Consider the following 18,410-nt stretch of genomic DNA (forward strand, 5'->3'; position numbering starts at 1 on the left):
GCCATACTGCGTGAACAATTAGGATGGCAGAGTAAAGGCTTACTGGTGATAAAGGCACCAAAGATGGAAGGGAGAGAGTGGTTAAGCAGATTGACAGCTGGAGTATTGTCCCAAATAGAACCAAATGTCTACTGGTTTATAATATTCATGGGTTTATTATTAATTACTAAAACCTAATAAAAAGACACAAGAAAAGGTTTAAATTAAACATAAAGGGTCATAGTATGTAATTGAAATGGTTCTTTTTAATCATATTTTTACCTGAAAAGATATATTCTCAGTATTCTGAGGCAGGAAGAGCAGGCAGATGAGCTGCTCCCAGGCTTATATCAATATCAGTCTTGATCAAGCTTCTAGGAAATGAGGGAGGGTGGGTTGTTGGATTTTCTGTTGCTTCTTACAAGTAATTGTATGGTCAGTGTGCCCCTTTGATAGCATGACTCAGATGTGGATGAACCTGCCTTGAACCACTCTTTGCCCCAACAATATTAATTTTACAGTCATCATTTTTTCCTCGAGCTGATTTGTAGCATATATTACCACACACTGGAATTTCATAAAACCACTGTATGTTTAGTAAAAGCTATCAAACATACCCAGATATACCATATATTTCATATCAAATGTATTATTTCATATCATCTCACTTGTTCATTAACTAACCAACAGTATGACAGATTAGTTGTTTCAGATCAGGTTGATGCATCTGAGGAAAATGAAAGTTTATTTTAGAAAGATATTTCATATCTTAATTTCTGCTACTCTAACTACATTTTTATTTCTTGGAAAAACACTGCTCATGAGAAAACTCTGAATGAGCTACCCACCTTCACCTGATTCAAAATAAAGTGAGTGGTCAGGAAAGCCCAATAAAGTGAGATATTTCCACACATAAGGAATAGCATTCCTAAAAAAAAAAAGAGATGCACTGTAAATACCTAGTAGACAGAGTGACTCAATAATTAAAGCACTCTTATCTCAACTGATGTGCTGCTGTATTTTGGTATTGCTGTATTGCTGACCATCATTCTTGGTCAATCAGACTTTAGAAATAACTCATTTTTGAAAATTCTATCGGGGTAATTTTATGAATTTCCTTAGAGGCTCCCACAGGATGCGTGGATTTATAAAACTACATGTGTGTAATTTGTTCACAATTTTATGTAATAGTGTTACTGAAAATTTGTAAAACATGTTTTCTATTAACAGCTGTCCTAATAATTCTAAAACTGTTAATAAACAACCTGCAATTTAATGAATGAATGGTCTGGTGTTCACTGCGATTCCTTCCATAGCAAGAGTCACATTCTCAGCAGCTGAATTCACAGAAGCACACTTGGCTCTTCTTGAAAGAAGTCCGACTTGTTTTCTGATCTCACCTTTAAACCCACTGCTTTGGATTCCCTGTGCGGAACTACTTTCACGTGGACAAACCTCCAGGTGTAAGATACGTTGAGGTGATAATAATTCTGTTGAGTCTGATTTGCCATTATTAATTGGATGCAGTATGGGGGTACCACTTAAACCAGTACTATGAGTCCTACTAATGCCAATATCTCTCTTCTTTATTTGACTATCTTTAGAGTCCTTTGACTTCATTTCAACCTGACCAGATGTAGCAGAATGATTTTTACTTCTTGTATCAGGTATAGCAGGTAAAAGACTTGGGAAATGTTCTTGAAACATCCCAACAGGTATTGAACGTCCAGCACCAAGACCTTGGTTTACACTTGTTTCATTTTTTACACCATTCAAACGAAGGTAACTTAATCCATTTACAGTGAAATCCTCTGTGGTGCTTATTGGATCCTGATCTCCATGTCCTCTTTGATACTGGCCTTGTTTTGGCTGGCCATAGGCTTTGTTGCTGCTTGTTTTTTTCAGTGATGTATGGTAACTAATCACTGGAATAACAAACTGAGGTTGATCCAGTTGAACATTATGCCTGACATGTTCAGAATTGGTGGATGGCTCTTTCTTTTTGCCTCTGCTCGGTCCCTCATTCCAGGTTAATGGGTTATAGACAGCTTGTCCATCAATTGGACAAGAGTTGGACTCATGCAATAGCCAATGGTCGATGCATTCTTTGTGAAACTAGTTAAAACAAGATAATCTAATAAATAGTTAAAATTCACATTTACTATCATTAATGAGACAATGCACTGCTGTAACTATAGCACCACAAGAAAAAACAGCACTTTGAAAACATGGCTTATTACTTTAAAGACTGTCCAGTATTGGCGTAGTATTTCTACCTACACCAGATCTGTATGGAGATAAAAGGAGCTGTGATAAGTAAACACTGGTTTATCACATTTTTGTCCTCATAGGTGGATATTTTACTCAAACAGCTAATAACAAAAAGGTCAGCATGAATATAAATAAGTGATATAAAACATTTCTTGTTTTTTATGATTCGACCCATCTGACTGCACTGGCAATGACACCAGCAATTTTCTGGCTCTAGGCAACAGCCCTATCGCCGCCTGGAAGCTTTTCACAGAGGAGGTGGGATATGGTATAATGCCGCAGGGTTTAAATATCGACAATTTAAAGGGCTGGGCATCATTATGAGACATTTTTTTCCTAAAGGTGGATTTTAAACGTTGGACAACATTTCAAAACTCTTCTGCAAGGCACAAAGCAAAAACGAATAAATTGCATTTCTGATTAGTAAATAAACATGAGAGATAGACACCGTCATAAAATAAAATTAGTAAGATGCGTGTGCAAGTGCTTTTTGATTGTTATGCGTGCCTTACTTCCTTGGTTACTGCTTATTGGTTATCTGCTAAAATGATGTGCAACACGGGTGAAAATGTCGGACTTCAGCACTATGGAAACATCAGCAACATTGTATGGAAAAGGGAACTGTCATCATAGTCAGCTCGACGAATTGAAATAACCGCTCCAGGCCAGCAGAAGAAAGTAAACTCAACCAATAACAATAATAAAAACAGAAAATGCTGGAAATACCCAGCAAGTAAGGCAGCATCTGAGAGAAGCAGAGTTAATGCTTCAGGTCAATAGCCTTTCATCAGAACTGAAACTTCTTTTATTTCAGATTTCCAGCATCCGTAGTATTTCGCTTTCAACCAATAACAAGCCGTTCAAAGGGGGCACAGCATGGCAAAGGGCAAGCACCATTCAACCACACTCTGGATGGAGAGCAGTGATGTGTCTGGCACATCTCATTATGAGTCAACATTCTGAGAAATCACTCTCACAACTGCTGCACAAAAACCTAGAACTGCACTAAGATGTGTTGCGTCTGATGCAAGAATTCCAAACTTTGGTGCAAGAGCAAGTCTGCCAGAATAGCAGTATTGCGTGAATAGTAGTAGATATTAGTTAAGTATACATGCAATGGACATTTATCAGTATTGTGTGTTAGGGGCTGTTAAAATTAATGCATGCGACTAAAATAGTGTTGCCGTAGTCATGCCTGTAGCTTATCAATGATTTCTATTGGACCACACTGTATTAGAATTCCATTTACCCTCCTTTTCTCTCTATCTTTGATACTACATGGAACAAAAATCTATCAATGTGTTACAGAAACAGGAAGTTGAGGTGAAAGAAAATGGAACTCATTCCCTCTGCTTCTGGCCCTACCAGCACTACATCCTAAGTACCATCATTCACTCACTCTCTGACGAGTGCCAGCCAAAGAACATTAGTGAATGAGCAAGAGGAGAATTCAAAGAAGGTGCACAGAAGGGTGGGCAGTAACTAGGGGGAAAATGAGGAGGCAGAAATTGCTGACCAGGTGGTCAGATGATGTCAGTTCTCAAATCACATCACATGGGTCCTTTTTTAAAAAGATGGATGCCTGCAGTCCATTAAACGCATGTACTGGCACTTGTAATGGTTTCTGTGAATGTACATTGCAGTGGATATCCCACACAATAGAATCTCTAATGACTCCATGGATGCTCACACTGTTGCTGTAGAGGCCTTGGGTACCAGAATGGGGACGACTGTCTGTTTCAGCTTTAACAGGTTAGAGATAACCATGTTTAGGCACTTCACTAATTTGATTGGCACTATTGTCTGCTTTCCTACTGGTTGGTAGCTATGGAGAGTCAATGCTCAGTACTAGTGGCCTGCCAGGAATGCAATCACATGATGCTGCTGTCTCTCAGATAGCAGCACAGGTGCGTTGTTCCACTACCCCTCTTCAATCAGAAAACACATCAAACAGAATTCAGATTCAGAAATCACAATCCTTTTAGAACCATAGAACATTGAAAATGTACGGCACAATTTCAGCCCATCCTGTCTGCATTGGCAGAATAAACTATCCGCCCAAACTAATCCCATCTTCCAGCATCTGGTCCATAGCCCCGCAGGAACATGTCTAGGTACTTTTTAAAAGAATTGAGGGTCTCTGCCTCCACCACAATTCCAGGCAGCAAATTCCAGACACCCACCACCCTCTGGGTGAAAAAGTTTCCCCTCAAGTCCCCTCTAATCCTTCTATCAATCACCTTAAATCTGTGTCCCCTGGTATCTGACCTCCCCACCAGGGGAAACAGGTCCTTCCTGTCCACTCTATCTAGGCCCCTCATAATTTTGTACACTTCAATCAAGGCTCCCCTCAGCCTCCACAGCTCCTGGGAAAACAACACTAGCCTATCCAATCTTTCCTCATAGCTGCAACCTTCAAGCCCTGGCAACATTCTTGTAAATCTCCTCTGTACTTTCTCCAGAGCAATTATGTCCTTCCTGGTGACCAGAACTGCACGCAATTTTACAGTACCTGCTTTTTTCCTTATCTTTATTTGCACTTTCTATTTCCTGCCGAGCAATGCTGGACACCTTTTATAGGGATATAAAAGCAAAATACTGCAGATACTGGAAATTTGAAATAAAAACAAGAAATGCTGGAAATACTCAGCAGGTCTGGCAGCATCTGTGGAGAGAGAAGCAGAGTTAATGTTTCAGGACAGTGACCCTTCATCAGAACCTTTTATAGGGATGTGTTTAATATCCAGTGTAAATGAGACAGTGGTGTAGTGGTAATGTCACTGAACTAGCAATCCAGAGGCCCAGGTGAACGCAGCTGGTAGAATTTAAATTCAATTAATTAATAAAAATCTTGAATTGAAAGTTAGTCTCAGTAATGGTGAAACTATCATCAATTGTCGTAAAAACCCAACTGGTTCACTAATGTCCTTTAGGGAAGGAAGTCTGCCGCCCTTACTGGCCTACATAAGACTCCAGAGCCACGGCAATGTGGCTGATTCTTAACTGTTTTCGGCCTAACAAGCCACTCAATTGTCAAAGGCAATTAAGGATGGGCACCAAATGCTAGCCTTGCCAGTGACACCCACATCCCATGAAATAAAAAAATGGTAATGATATTTAACATTACCATATAATTACTGTCTCGGGTAGTGACACTGGAAAATTGGGTGGATTCAAAAATAGGTGAGGATCTGAAAATAAGGTGGCACAAGGAGGAAAGTCCAGCCTATTAGGTTTCATTCACTAAGATAGAGTGTAAAGCCTGGCTACCCGACCCGTACCTGACCAAACCCGACTACAGGTTTGGGTCGGGTTGGGTCGGGTCTGTATTCGGCATCCAACATTCGGGCACGGGTCGGGTTGGGTCGGGCTGGACTATACTGTTTTGTTTCATATTGTTTTTGTTTTAATCTATGATTTTTCTCTGTTTCAAAAATATGTTTGTTATTTTCGGGCCAGGTCGAGCATTTAAAAAAATTAAAGGACTTGATCCCGGCTCGGGTTTGGGTTGGCTGTTGTTGTGTTGGACCAGGGTCGGGTGTTAATTTTATACCCGAGCCAGGATTTAATCGAGTGAAAACATAGGAACATAGTGAAATAATTCTTTATTATACTTGTGATGAATTTCTTACTAATGTTTTGCACTGTTTTGCATTAATCCAAGACTCATGCACATACTGAAGTAATATAGTCAATGAGAATTATTCCACAGGATTTAGGACCAGAATTAATTTTCATTTGGTTTAGCTGTAATATAATAATTGTCAAATGCTAACAGCACAATTTTACTAAGCTGAGATGTGATTTTGAAAAAATGGACTGGAAACATCTACTTAAAGGTAAATCAGTGTCAGAGTAGGGGGAGGCATTCAAGGAGGAGATAGAGAGGGTTCTGTCGTGCAAGGAAGGAGCTGTGATGAAATAAACAATGAAACTGAAGAATTATGAATTTAAAAAGTCAACTGCTAAACAACTTACAAGAACATGGACATTTATACACAGTCAAAATGGAGTAGTGGCCATGCGACCCCTCCTGTACTGGAAATCCACAAACTCGTCTGCAAAGATGAGGCTCGTTAACCTCATTTGAAATAGCTATGGAGAGAACCCCTTTGAAATTGAAAATAGCTATATTAATGTCTCTGATTGATATGAATGAACTAACAGAGGATGCCGGAGACAGTCTAACTCATAGCTAAACCAAGATGAATAAAGTGTAAAGCAGCAACATCATAACAGAATGATTCTCAGTCGAATATCAAACGATGGCCATGGCTACCATCCTGGCCCATTGTGTGGTCACAAGAGGGGAGAGAGCTTTGCGTCTCCTAACAGGAACTCCAATGTGATAAATTTTGACCTTAAAAAGGTAGCTCTCCCTTTCTTGACAGAGGGAGAAGGGGCGATCAAGCCAACATCATAGAAAGCCTGTGAGAAGGACCCAGCATGCAAGAAAAGAACCCTGCTGACCAAGAAGAGCCATTACAGCAGAGACATCACAAAGTGACTTTGAGACTAGCTAACTGTGAAGATAACAAACTACAAACCACCAGCTGTGGTTTGTATTACGACCACTGGAGCTCTACATTACAGTTTAAGACTGTGAATAGTCAGGCCTGCAACTTTTAAAAAAAAGACTTTTCCTCCTGAGAAGACTCAATAATCTTCTGTAAACCATGAACATTTACTTCACTTGAGACTTTATCTATCTCTCTCTATCTATCTATTCTTGTTTACATATATACATATATATATATGGGTGAATGTGTGTGTGAGTGAGGTTGTAATCATTTTGGGATTTGTTTAAAAATAGTTATCTTTTTTTACCTATGAGAAAACCTATCATTTGTCTGCTTATTTGACCCTAAAGACACTCAATGGCTAAAATATCATTTTAAACTAAACATGATTGCGGTCAGTTGGGAGGTGAACAGTGGGAACCACCCACACCCCTTACCACCCGTCCGTAACAGTTCAGAACAAATCGGTCACACAAAGAAAAGGGATGGGACTCTCAAATCTAGAGTCCCCTGGATGTCATGGAGCATACAGAGTAGGATAAGGCAAAAAAGGGAGACTTATGTCAGATACTGAAAGCTCAATACTGTAGAACGCCGAGGAGTATGGAAGTGGAGGGGTGAAATCAAAAAGGAAATTAGGAAAGCAAAGAGATGGCATACAAATATTGGCAAGTAAAATCAAGGAAAACCCAAAGAGTCATAGAGTTATACAGCACAGAAACAGGCTCTTTGGCCCATCGTGTCTGTGCCGGCCATCAAGCACCTATCTATTCTTATCCAATTTTCCAGCACTTGGCCCGTAGCCTTGTATACTATGGCATTTCAAGTGCTCATCTAAATACTTCTTAAATGTTGTGAGGGTTCCAGCCTCTACCACCCCTTCAGGCCGTGTGTTCCAGATTCCAACCACCCTCTGGGTGAAAAATATTTCCTCAAATCCCCTCTAAGTCTCCTGCCCCTTACCTTAAATCTATGCCCCCTGGTTATTGACCCCTCCGCTAAGGGATACAGTTTCTTCCTATCTATCCTATCAGTGCCCCTCATAATTTTGTATACCTCAATCATGTCCCTCCTCAGCCTTCTCTGCTCTAAGGAAAACAACCCTAGCCTATCCAGTCTCTCTTCATAGCTGAAGTGCTCTAGCCCAGGCAACACCCTGGTAAATCTCCTCAGCACCCTCTCCAGTGCAATCACATCCTTCCTATAGTGTGGCGACCAGAACTGTACACAGTACTCCAGCTATGGCCTAACTAACGTTTTATACAGCTCCATCATAACCTCTGTGCTCTTATATTCTATGCCTTGGCTAATAAAGGCGAGTATCCCATATGCCTTCCTAACCACCATATCTACCTGTGCTTCTGCCTTCAGTGATCTGTGGACAAGTACACCAAGGCCCCTCTGACCCTCTGTACTTTCTAGGGTCCTACCATGTATTGTATATTCCCTTGCCTTGTTAGCCCTCCCAAAACGCATCAGCTCACACTTCTCAGGATTAAATTCCATTTGCCACTGCTCTGCCCATCTTACCAGCTGATCTATATTGTCCTGTAATCTAAGGCTTTCCTCCTCACTATTTACGACACCACCAATTTTCGTGTCATTTGCAAACTTACTGATCATACCTCCTATATTCACATCTAAATCATTAATGTACACTACAAACAGCAAGAGTCCCAGCACCGATCCCTGTGATACAACACTAATCACACGCTTCCAATCTCAAAAACAACCCTCGACCATCACCCTCTGCCTCCTGCCACTAAGCCAATTTTGGATCCAATTTGCCAAATTGCCCTGGATCCCATGGGCTCTTACCTTCTTAACCAATCTCCCATGCGGGACCTTATCAAAAGCCTTACTGAAGTCCATGTAGACTACATCAACTGCTTTAGCCTCATCTACACATCTAGTCACCTCTTTGAAAAATTCAATCAAGTTTGTTAGACATGATCTCCCCCTGACTAAACCATGCTGACTATCTTTGATTAATCCCTGCCTCTCCAAGTGGAGATTAATCCTGTCCCTCAGAATTTTTTCCAATAGTTTCCCTACCACTGATGTTAGACTCACTGGCCTGTAATTACCTGGTTTATTCCTGCTACCCTTCTTGAATAATGGTACCACATTCACTGTCCTCCAGTCCTCTGGCACCTCTCCTGTGGTCAGAGAGGATTTAAAAATTTATGTCAGAACCCTTGCTATCTCCTCCCTTGCCTCACATCTCAGCTTGGCCTGGGGATTTATCCACTTTTAAGCCCGCTAAAACCGCTAATAGCTCCTAACTTTCAATGTTAATTTGTTCGAGTATATCACAATCCCCCTCCCTGATCTCTACATCTACGTCGTCCTTCTCCATAGTGAACACAGATGAAAAGTAATCATTTAAAACCTCACCTAGTTCCTCAGGCTCCGCACACAGATTGCCACTTTGGTCCCTAATGGGCCTACACTTTCCCTGGTTCTCCTTTTGCCCTTAATTTATTTATAAAACGCCTTGGGATTTTCCTTTATCTTGCCCACCAGTGTTTTTTCATGCCCCCTCTTCGCTCTCCTAATTACTTTTTTAAGTACCCCCCTACACTTTCTATACTCCTATAGGGTCTCTGCCGTTTTCAGCACTCTGAATCTGCCATAAGCCTCCTTTTTTTCCTTATCCAATCCTCTATATCCCTTGACATCCAGGGTTCCCTGGACTTGTTGGTCCTACCTATCACCTCTACAGGAACATGTTGGCCCTGAACTCTCACTATTTCCTCTTTGAGTGACTCCCACTGGTCTGATGTAGACTTTCTGACAAGTAGCTGCTCCCAGTCCACTTTGGCCAGATCCTGTTTTACCATATTGAAATTGGCCTTCCCCCAATGCAGTACCTTTATTTCCGGTCCATCTTTGTCCTTTTCCATAACTACCTTAAATCTTACAGAGTTATGGTCATTATCCCCAAAATGCTCCCCCACTGACACTTCTACCACTTGTCTGGCTTCGTTCCCTAAGATTAGATCCAGCACCGCCCCTTCTCTTGTAGGACTTTCTACCTGCTGGCAAAAAGCTCTCCTGTATGCACTTTAAGAATTCCGCCCCTTTTAAGCCTTTTGCACGAAGACTATCCCAGTTAATATTGGGGAAGTTGAAATTGCTGACTATTATTACCCTATTATTTTTACACCTATTTGTCGCCTATTTTCTAAGGGTCTGTATCTCTTTTCTTCCTGCCCATTCATGTATCTGTCTAGATACATCTTAAAAGACGCCATCGTGCCCGCATCTACCACCTCCGCTGGCAACGCGTTCCAGGCACCCACCTCTCTGAGATTTGCCTACATATCTGCTCCTCTATCTCTCCCTGACTATTTAGAGGCCTGTAGTACACTCCCAGCAAAGTGATTGCCCCTTTTTGTTTTTAAGTTCTGCCCATATGGCCTCATTTGAGGAACCTTCTAAGATATCATCCCTCCTTACTGCAGTAATTGAATCCTTGATCAATAGTGCAATGCCACCTCCTCTTTTACATCCCCCTTCCAACCCCCCTGTCACGCCTGAAGATTCTATACTCTGGAATATTGAGCTGCCAGTCCTGCCCTTCTCTCAACCATGTCTCTGTGATAGCAATAATATCATATTCCCATGTGTTAATCTATGCCCTCAAATCATCTGTCTTATTTGGAAGACACCTTGCATTAAAATAGATGCAATCAGCCTTGCATTATTTGCTTGTGCCCTTAACAGGTCTATATTTGCTCTGCCTTCCAGACTGATTTAATTTCTCTTCAATATTTGGCTGTGCATCACCCCCTACTGTACCTCCACGCTGTATCTCATCCCCCTGCCAAATTAGTTTAAACCCCCCGCAATAGCACTGGCAAACCTCCCAGCAAGGATGCTGGTCCCATTCCGGTTCAGGTGCAACCTGTCCAACTTGTATAGATCCCACCTTCGCCAGAAACAGACCCAGTAATCCAGGAAACTAAAGCCCTCCCTCCTGCACCATGTCTTCAGCCACACATTCATCTGCTCTATCCTCCTATTCCTATTACCACTAGCACGTGGCACCAGGAGTAATCCAGAGATTACAACCTTTGAGGTCCTTCTTTTTAATTTGCTACCTAGCTCCCTAAATATTTGTTGCAGGACCTCATCCCTTTTTCTACTTATGTTGTTGGTACCAATGTGAACCACGACTTCTGACTGTTCACCCTCCCCCTACAGAATGGCCTGCAGCCGCTCCATGACATCCTTGACCTGAGCACCAGGGAGGCAACATACCATCATGAAGTCACGTTTGTGGCCACAGAAACGCCTATCTGTACCCCTTACGATAGAATCCCCTATCCCTATAGCTCTCCCACTCTTTTCCTCCCCTCCTGTGCAGCTGAGAGCCACCCGTGGTGCCACAGATTTGGCTCTTGCTGCATTCCCCTGAGAAGCTATCTCCCCCAACAGTAACCAAAGCAGAATATCTGTTAGAGATGGCGATGGACCCAGAGGACTCCTGCACTACCTGCCTAGTCCTTCTACTCTGCCTGGCGGTCACCCATTCCCATTCTGCCTGAGCAGTCATTACCTGCGGTGTGACCACCTCCCTGTATGTGTTATCGACGATGATTTCAGCCTCGTGGATGCTCCACAGTGTCCACAGCTGCCACTCCAGATCTAAAATGCGGATTTCGAGTAGCTGCAGCTGGAGACACTTCCTGCACACGTGTTTGCCCTGGACACTGGAAGTGTCCCTGACTTCCCACATTGCACAGGAGGAGCACTCCACATTGCTGAGCTGTCCTGCCATGACCTACCCTTAATTTACTCCCTTAAATTACTCAAAAATTTAAGATTATTTACACTAGGGACCTTGATTCCCTAAAAACCATCACTTACTGAAAAACAATTTGTAATAATTACTAGTAATTATTAATAAATTACACTAATTTAAAAAAAAACACACTTTAGCAGTACTAACCTTATCACTTATAAGGTAGGTTTTGATTTTTAAAAAAAAAGAATTTTCTCTACCCTGATTTTTTTAAAGCTATTTCAAGGCACTAACAGCTGTTACTTACCCAACCAATCAGCTTACAGATTTCCCGTGATGTCACTGCAAGTCTTTTTTTCCTCCTTTGAAAATCAGCGCGCGGAAACACAGACAGAGCCTGCCAACTGCCGCCGCACCGGTGCAAGGTCAGTGTAGGCCTCAAGCCCCGCTCTTTCTTATATAGGTCTTGCTCTGGATCCGCCTCCTCCCAGTCCGCCTGCTGACTGCCGCTGCTCTGGTCCAAATACATAAAGAGCAAGAAGATAGCTCAGGAAAGAGTAGGGTCTCTTAGAGACCAAAAAGATAACTTGTGCTTGGTGGCGGAAGACGTGGGCATTGTTCTTGATGAATACTTTGCATCTGTCTTCACAAAAGAGGGTGATGATAGAGTCATTGTAATTAAGGAGGATGGTGAAATATTGGATGGAATAAACATAATGAGGAGAGGAAATATGAAGGGGTTTAGCATCTTTTAAAGTAGATAAATCGCCAGGCCTGGATGAAACATATACCAGGTTGCTAAGAGAAACAAGGGAGGAAGTAGCAGAGGCTCTGACCATCATTTTCTAATCCTCTTTGGTTACAGGTGTGGTGCTGGAGGCTTGCTAAAATTATACCATTGTTTAAAAAGGGAGGAAGGGATAGACCAAGTAATGACAGGCCAGTCAGCCTAACCTCGGTAGTGGGAATGTACTGGAAAAAATTCTGAGCGACAGTATAAATTATCATTTAGAAAGCCATGATTAATCAAGGACAGTCAGTATGGATTTGTTCAGGGAAGGTTATGTCCGACTAACTTGATTGGATTTTTTGTGGAGGTGACAAGGAGGGTCGATGAGAGTAGCTCATTTGATGTAATCTACATGGATTCTAGCAAGGCTTTTGACAAGGTCCTACATATCAGACTGGTCAGAAAAGTAAAAGCCCATGGGATCCAAGTAGCAAACTGGATCCAAAATTGGCGCAGTAGCAGTAAGCCAAGGGTAATAGTCAATGGGTATTTTTGCGACTGGAAGGCTCTTACCAGTGGGGTTCTGCAGGGCTCAGTACTAGGCCCCTTGTTTTTTATGGTATATATCAATAATTTAGATTTAAATGAAGGGGGCACGATTAAGCAGTTTGCAGATGATACAAAAATTGTACGGTTGATAGTGAGGAAGAAAGCGATTGATTGACTGCAGGAAGATATCAATGTGCTGGTAAGATGGGCAGAAAAGGGGAAATGGAATTCAATCTGGAGAAGTGTGAGGTAATGTATTCGGGAGGGCAAACAAGGCAAAGGAACACACAATAAATGGTAGGATAATGAGAAGTATCGAGGACCTTGGCGTGCATGTCCACAGACCCCTGAAGTTAACAGGACAGGTAGATAAGGTGGTTAAGAAGGCATGTGGGATAATTGCCTTTATTAGCTGAGGCATAGAATGTAAAATCAGGGAGGTTATGCTAGACAAACCAGTTAGGCTACAGCTAGAGTACTGGGCACTGTTCTGGTCATCACATTACAGGAAGGATGTGATGGCACTAGAGAGGGTACAGAGGAGATTTATGAGGATGTTGCCAGGACTGGAGAATTTTAGCTATGAGAAAGATTGGATAAGGCTGGACTTGTTTTCTTTGGGACAGAGGAGGCTGAGGAGAGATTTAATTGAGTTGTATAAAATTATGAGGAACTTAATAGAGTGGATAGGAAGGACACAGTGGGTGGTGCAGTGGTTAGCACCGCAGCCTCACAGCTCCAGTGACCCGGGTTCAATTCTGGGTACTGCCTGTGCGGAGTTTGCAAGTTCTCCCTGTGACCGTGTGGGTTTTCGCCGGGTGCTCCGGTTTCCTCCCACAGCCAAAGACTTGCAGGTTGATAGGTAAATTGGCCATTATAAATTGTCCCTAGTATAGGTAGGTGGTAGGGGAATTGTGGGGATGTGGTAGGAATATGGGATTAATGTAGGATTAGTATAAATGGGTGGTTGATGGTCAGCACAGACTCGGTGGGCCGAAGGGCCTGTTTCAGTGCTGTATCTCTAAATAAATAAATAGACACATTTCCCTTAGCAGAGAGGTCAATAAATAGGGAGCATAGATTTAAAGTAATTGGTAGAAGGATTAGAGGGGAGTTGAGATAATTTTATTCACTCAGAGGGTGGTGGGTCTGCAACTCACTACCTGAAAGGATGGTAGAGGCAAAAACACTCATCGCATTTAAAAAGTACTTGGATATGCACTTAAGTGCCATAATCACATTGCTACAGACCAAGAACAGAAACTGGGATTCGGCTGAATTGCTCTTTCTTTTGGCCGGCACAGACATGATCGGCTGAACGGCCTCATTGTGCGCCATAAATTTCTATGATTTTATGAACAACTACTATATTACATGGATGCGAGGTTCTGCTATAATTTGCAAAATAGTGTGGGGCTGAAATTACAGAGGTCCCGCTCTGTCAGTGGAGTGGAACTCCCATCTACTCTGGATGCTAATGAGAACCCTATCCTAAATTGCAGGGAGGGGATGATTTAAATGCTCAAGTGAGTGGCCTACATCTGTAAGGGGGCATCAGACAGGGCTAGAAAAATTAGTGCAATACAATGCCCCTCTCAGGCACATATGAGGCTCAGAAGACCCACTGAGGAAGATACATTAAAGTTTAAGAATGCTCATAAGAGAGAATATTGGGATCACTCTGGGATCTATTACCTCTTCTTAGTACAGTACTGCAGCTTTACTAAGCCCCATGGAACTCTCACCCACTCTAAGCCAACAGATTTCTGTTGAGTCTAATAGAGGCATAACTGGAAGAATTCCCAGAGTATCCATGCAAGTCCATGCCCTGACATGCCCTCTTGACACAGGGGGAGGGTGACCAGAAAACCTGTTGGATTCCCCGAAGATGGAATTTAGGTCAGATGTTAAACAGGCTGGAAACACAGTGGACTGGATTTTATGCAGTCAATGGGGGTCCCAATGCCAGGCCAGAAAGGCAAGGGGAACCCTGCCCCGACTGCTTGGGGCACCCTTGGTTGCAATTAACAGCGCTCATACCAGTAACTGCCCGGTGCCAAGGTCCCCTTCCCTTTAAGTATGGGGATCCTGCCTCCAGGAGCTGCTGGCCAAGCAGAGGGCAGGGTAGGCCTGGGACAAAGAGCCGCCAGGGAGAGCAGGTAAGTGGGGCAGGCTCGCTGGGGACTCAGCAAGGGGTGTGGGGGTAAGGGCGATGGGAGGTGTGGGTTGTTGAGGGCGGAGGGGGTGGGGTGTGGTTGGTGCAGGGGTGACCTTTGCCGCTGGGGGACCTCTATGGGCCACAGATTGCCCAAGCAAGAGGGTTCCCCTCCACCAGCCAACAAGGATGCTACCTGGTTTTACTGGGCGGCCTCCCTACGTGGTGGAGGGCACCACTGTCGCCAGTAAATTTGGTCACTTAAGGGCCTCTGGGAGGGAGGGGTGTCCTCGACCATCGCTGCCTCGACTTAATTGGGGGGAGTCAGGAAGGTGACGGGTACACCACCCACCCATCTTCCCTCCCTATTCTACAGCACCCCCACCTGGCAGCCCACACCCAAGGGGCGGTGGTGGGGGGGGGGGGGAAATTAAATTTTGTCCAGTAGAACTGATTTCCACCCCAAATTTCCAACAAGTTCTTCACCCTCTCTGGCTCCAGGAGTTTCAGACTCTGCACTTTTAACAAGTTGGCTTCTAACTTACCGAAGAAAGAGTTAGCAGCTGTTGTTAAATTAATTGCAAGATTTTTACTAAACCTCATGGGTAACTCGTGGCTTTGTGATAATGCACCAGGTGTTTTTAGTGTGGAGTGCATTATTAAGGACATAATAACAGGGCACTTGGAAAATCACAATATGATTGGGCAATGTCAACATGGTTTTATGAAAGGGAAATTATGTTTGACAAATTTTTTACAGTTTTTTGAGGGTCGTTAAAGGGGAACCAGCAGATGTAATATATCTTGATTTTCAGAAGGCAGTCAACAACCTGCCACCCAAGAGGTTATTACACAAAATTAGGACTCATGGGGTTGGGGGCAATATATTAGCATGAACTGAAGATTGGTTAACAGATGAAAATGAAGAGTAGGAATAAATGGGCCATTTTCAGGATGGTAGGGTTTAACTAGTGGAGTGCCGCTGGGGCCTCAGCTACTTACACTCTGTATTAATGACTTTGAAGAGGGAACTGAGTGTAATATATCCAAGTTTGCTAACGATACTCTGAGGAGGACATAAAGAGGCTGCAAAGGGAAATAGACTGGTCTAGTGATTGGACAAGAAGATGGCGGATAGTTTATAATGTAGCGAAGTGTGAAATTATATGTGAAGAATGGAAAGGCAGAACATTTTTTAAAAGGTAACGGACTATAACATGTTGTATTCAAACGGATTTGGGTGTCTGTATCCATAAATCACACATACAGGTACAGCCAACAAAAAGGAAGGCAAATGGTATGTTAACCTTTACTGCAAAGAGGTTGGAATTCTTGCTGCAATTATATAGGGCTTTGGTGAGACCAAACTTGGAATAGATTTGGGCTGCTTACCTAAGGAAGGGTGTACTTGTCTTAGAGGGGGTGCAATGACAGGTCACTAGATTAATTCTTGGGATGAGTGGGCTGTCATATGAGGAGAGATTTAGTAAAATGGACCTATTTTCTCTGGAGTTTAGAAGAATGAGAGGCAACCTCATTGAAACATAAAATTCTTAAAAGGGCTTGACGGTTAAAGGTTGAGAAGCTGTTTCTCCTGGCTGGGAGTCTAGAACTAGGGATCAGGATAAGAGGTCGTCCATTTAGGACTGAGATAAGAAGAAACGTCTTCACAGAGCGTTGTGCATCTTTGGAATTCTCGACTCCAGAGGGCTGTGGATGTTCAGTCGATGAGCATATTCAAGACTGAGATCAATAGATTTTGGGGAATCAAGGGATATGGGGATAGGAAAGTGGAGTTCACAGAATTATTACAGTGCAGAAGGAGGCTTTTCAACCCATTGTGTCTGCACCAGCTCTCCAAATGAGCAAATTTACCGAGTGCCATTCCCCCACCTTCTCCCCGCAACCCTGCACGTTCTTCCGTTTTAGATAACAGTCTAATTCCCTTTTGAATGCCTCTGGAAGTCCATGTACACCACATCAACAGCATCGCCTTCATCAACTCTCTCTGCTACCTCTTCAAAAAACTCCAGCAAGTTAGTTAAACATGATGTTCCCTTGATTAACCCGCATTTGTCCATGTGCCTATTAATTTTGTCCAGAATTATTATTTCTAGAAGCTTCCCCACCACTGAAGTTAAACTGATTGACCTGTAGTTGCTGGGCTTATCGTTACACTCTTTTTTAAACAAGGGTGTAACATTTGCAATAAGAACAGAAAATGCTGGAAATACTCAGCAGGTCAGGCAGCATCTGTGGAGAGAGAAGCAGAGTTAACCTGATGAGAGGTCACAGACCTGAAACATTAACTCTGCTTCTCTCTCCATAGATGCTGCCTGACCTGCTCCATGTTTCCAGCACTTTCTGTTTTTATTTCAAATTTCAAGCATCTGTAGTATTTTGCTTTTATTTTAGTGTAACATTTGCAATTCTCCAGTCCTCTGGCACCAACCCTGAGTCTAAGGAAGACTGACAAATTATGGCCAGAGCTTCTGCAATTTCCACTCTCACTTTCCTCAGTGTTTTTGGATGCATCTCACCCGCTCCTGGTGCTTTATCAACTTTAAGTATAGACAGCCTAATACTTCCTCCTCATCAATTTTAAATCCTTCTAGTGTATTAATAACTTCTTTCACTGTGGCCTGGGTAGCATCTTCTTCCTTGGTAAAGATAGATGCAAAGTAGCACCTTAGTTATTCACTCTGCCTCCATGTAAATCCCCTTTTTGGTCTCTAATCGGCCCTACTCCTCTTTTACCACCTTTTTACTATTTATATGCCTATAGAAGACTTTGGGATTCCCTTTTATGTTAGCTGCCATTCTCTTTTCATACTCCCTCTTTGCTTCTCTTAGTTGCTTTTTTATTTCTCCTCTGAACCTTCTATATTCAGCCTACATACAAACATATGAATTAGGAGCAGAAGCAGGCCATTCGGCCCCTCTAGCCTGCTCCGCCATTCAATAAGATCATGGCTGTCTGTTTGTGTCTCAAATTCCACACTCCCATCTACCCTCGATAACCTTTGATTCCCTTGCCTAACAAGAATCTATCTACCTCCACCTTAAAAATATTCAATGACTGCGCCCCCACCACCTTCTGAGGCAGAGAGTTCCAACCCTCATCTCTGTCCTAAAAGGGTGACCCCTAATTTTAAAACAGTGCCCCCTAATTCTGGACTCACCCACAAGAGGAAACATCCTCTCCACATCCAACTTGTTGAATTTGAATTTGAGAGGAAAGAGAAAGAGAGTTACAAAAAGGAGAAGCAAGGAAATTTAACTGAACAGAGAGAAATTTTGATTACACAAACAGGGAATGACAGGAAGGTTTGAGGAGGAATCAGATGTAATTACTGGTTTTGATTTGACAAGGAATATTTGCTTAGTGCCTAAATTCAGTGAGGAAAGAGATGAAATGTACCTTGTGACTTTTCACAAAATTGCTACGAAGTTTCA

The 18,410-nt window shown here is 42.6% G+C and overlaps 1 protein-coding gene across 3 annotated transcripts in view; it reads right to left on the bottom strand.

Moving 5' to 3' along the window:
• Positions 1–823: 823 nt before the first annotated feature.
• zswim2 (zinc finger, SWIM-type containing 2) overlaps positions 824–18,410 on the bottom strand; it is a 69,787-nt gene continuing 52,200 nt past the window's right edge. For all 3 annotated transcript variants that reach the window (XM_068035585.1, XM_068035584.1, XM_068035586.1), the window contains one exon: positions 824–2,094. In XM_068035585.1, coding sequence (XP_067891686.1) covers positions 1,252–2,094 — 843 coding nt within the window. In that variant the 3' untranslated portion in view covers positions 824–1,251. The remainder of the gene's footprint in view (positions 2,095–18,410) is intronic.

The sequence above is a fragment of the Heterodontus francisci genome, chromosome 7, assembly GCF_036365525.1.
Source record: "Heterodontus francisci isolate sHetFra1 chromosome 7, sHetFra1.hap1, whole genome shotgun sequence".
In the NCBI taxonomy this organism is placed as follows: domain Eukaryota; kingdom Metazoa; phylum Chordata; class Chondrichthyes; order Heterodontiformes; family Heterodontidae; genus Heterodontus; species Heterodontus francisci.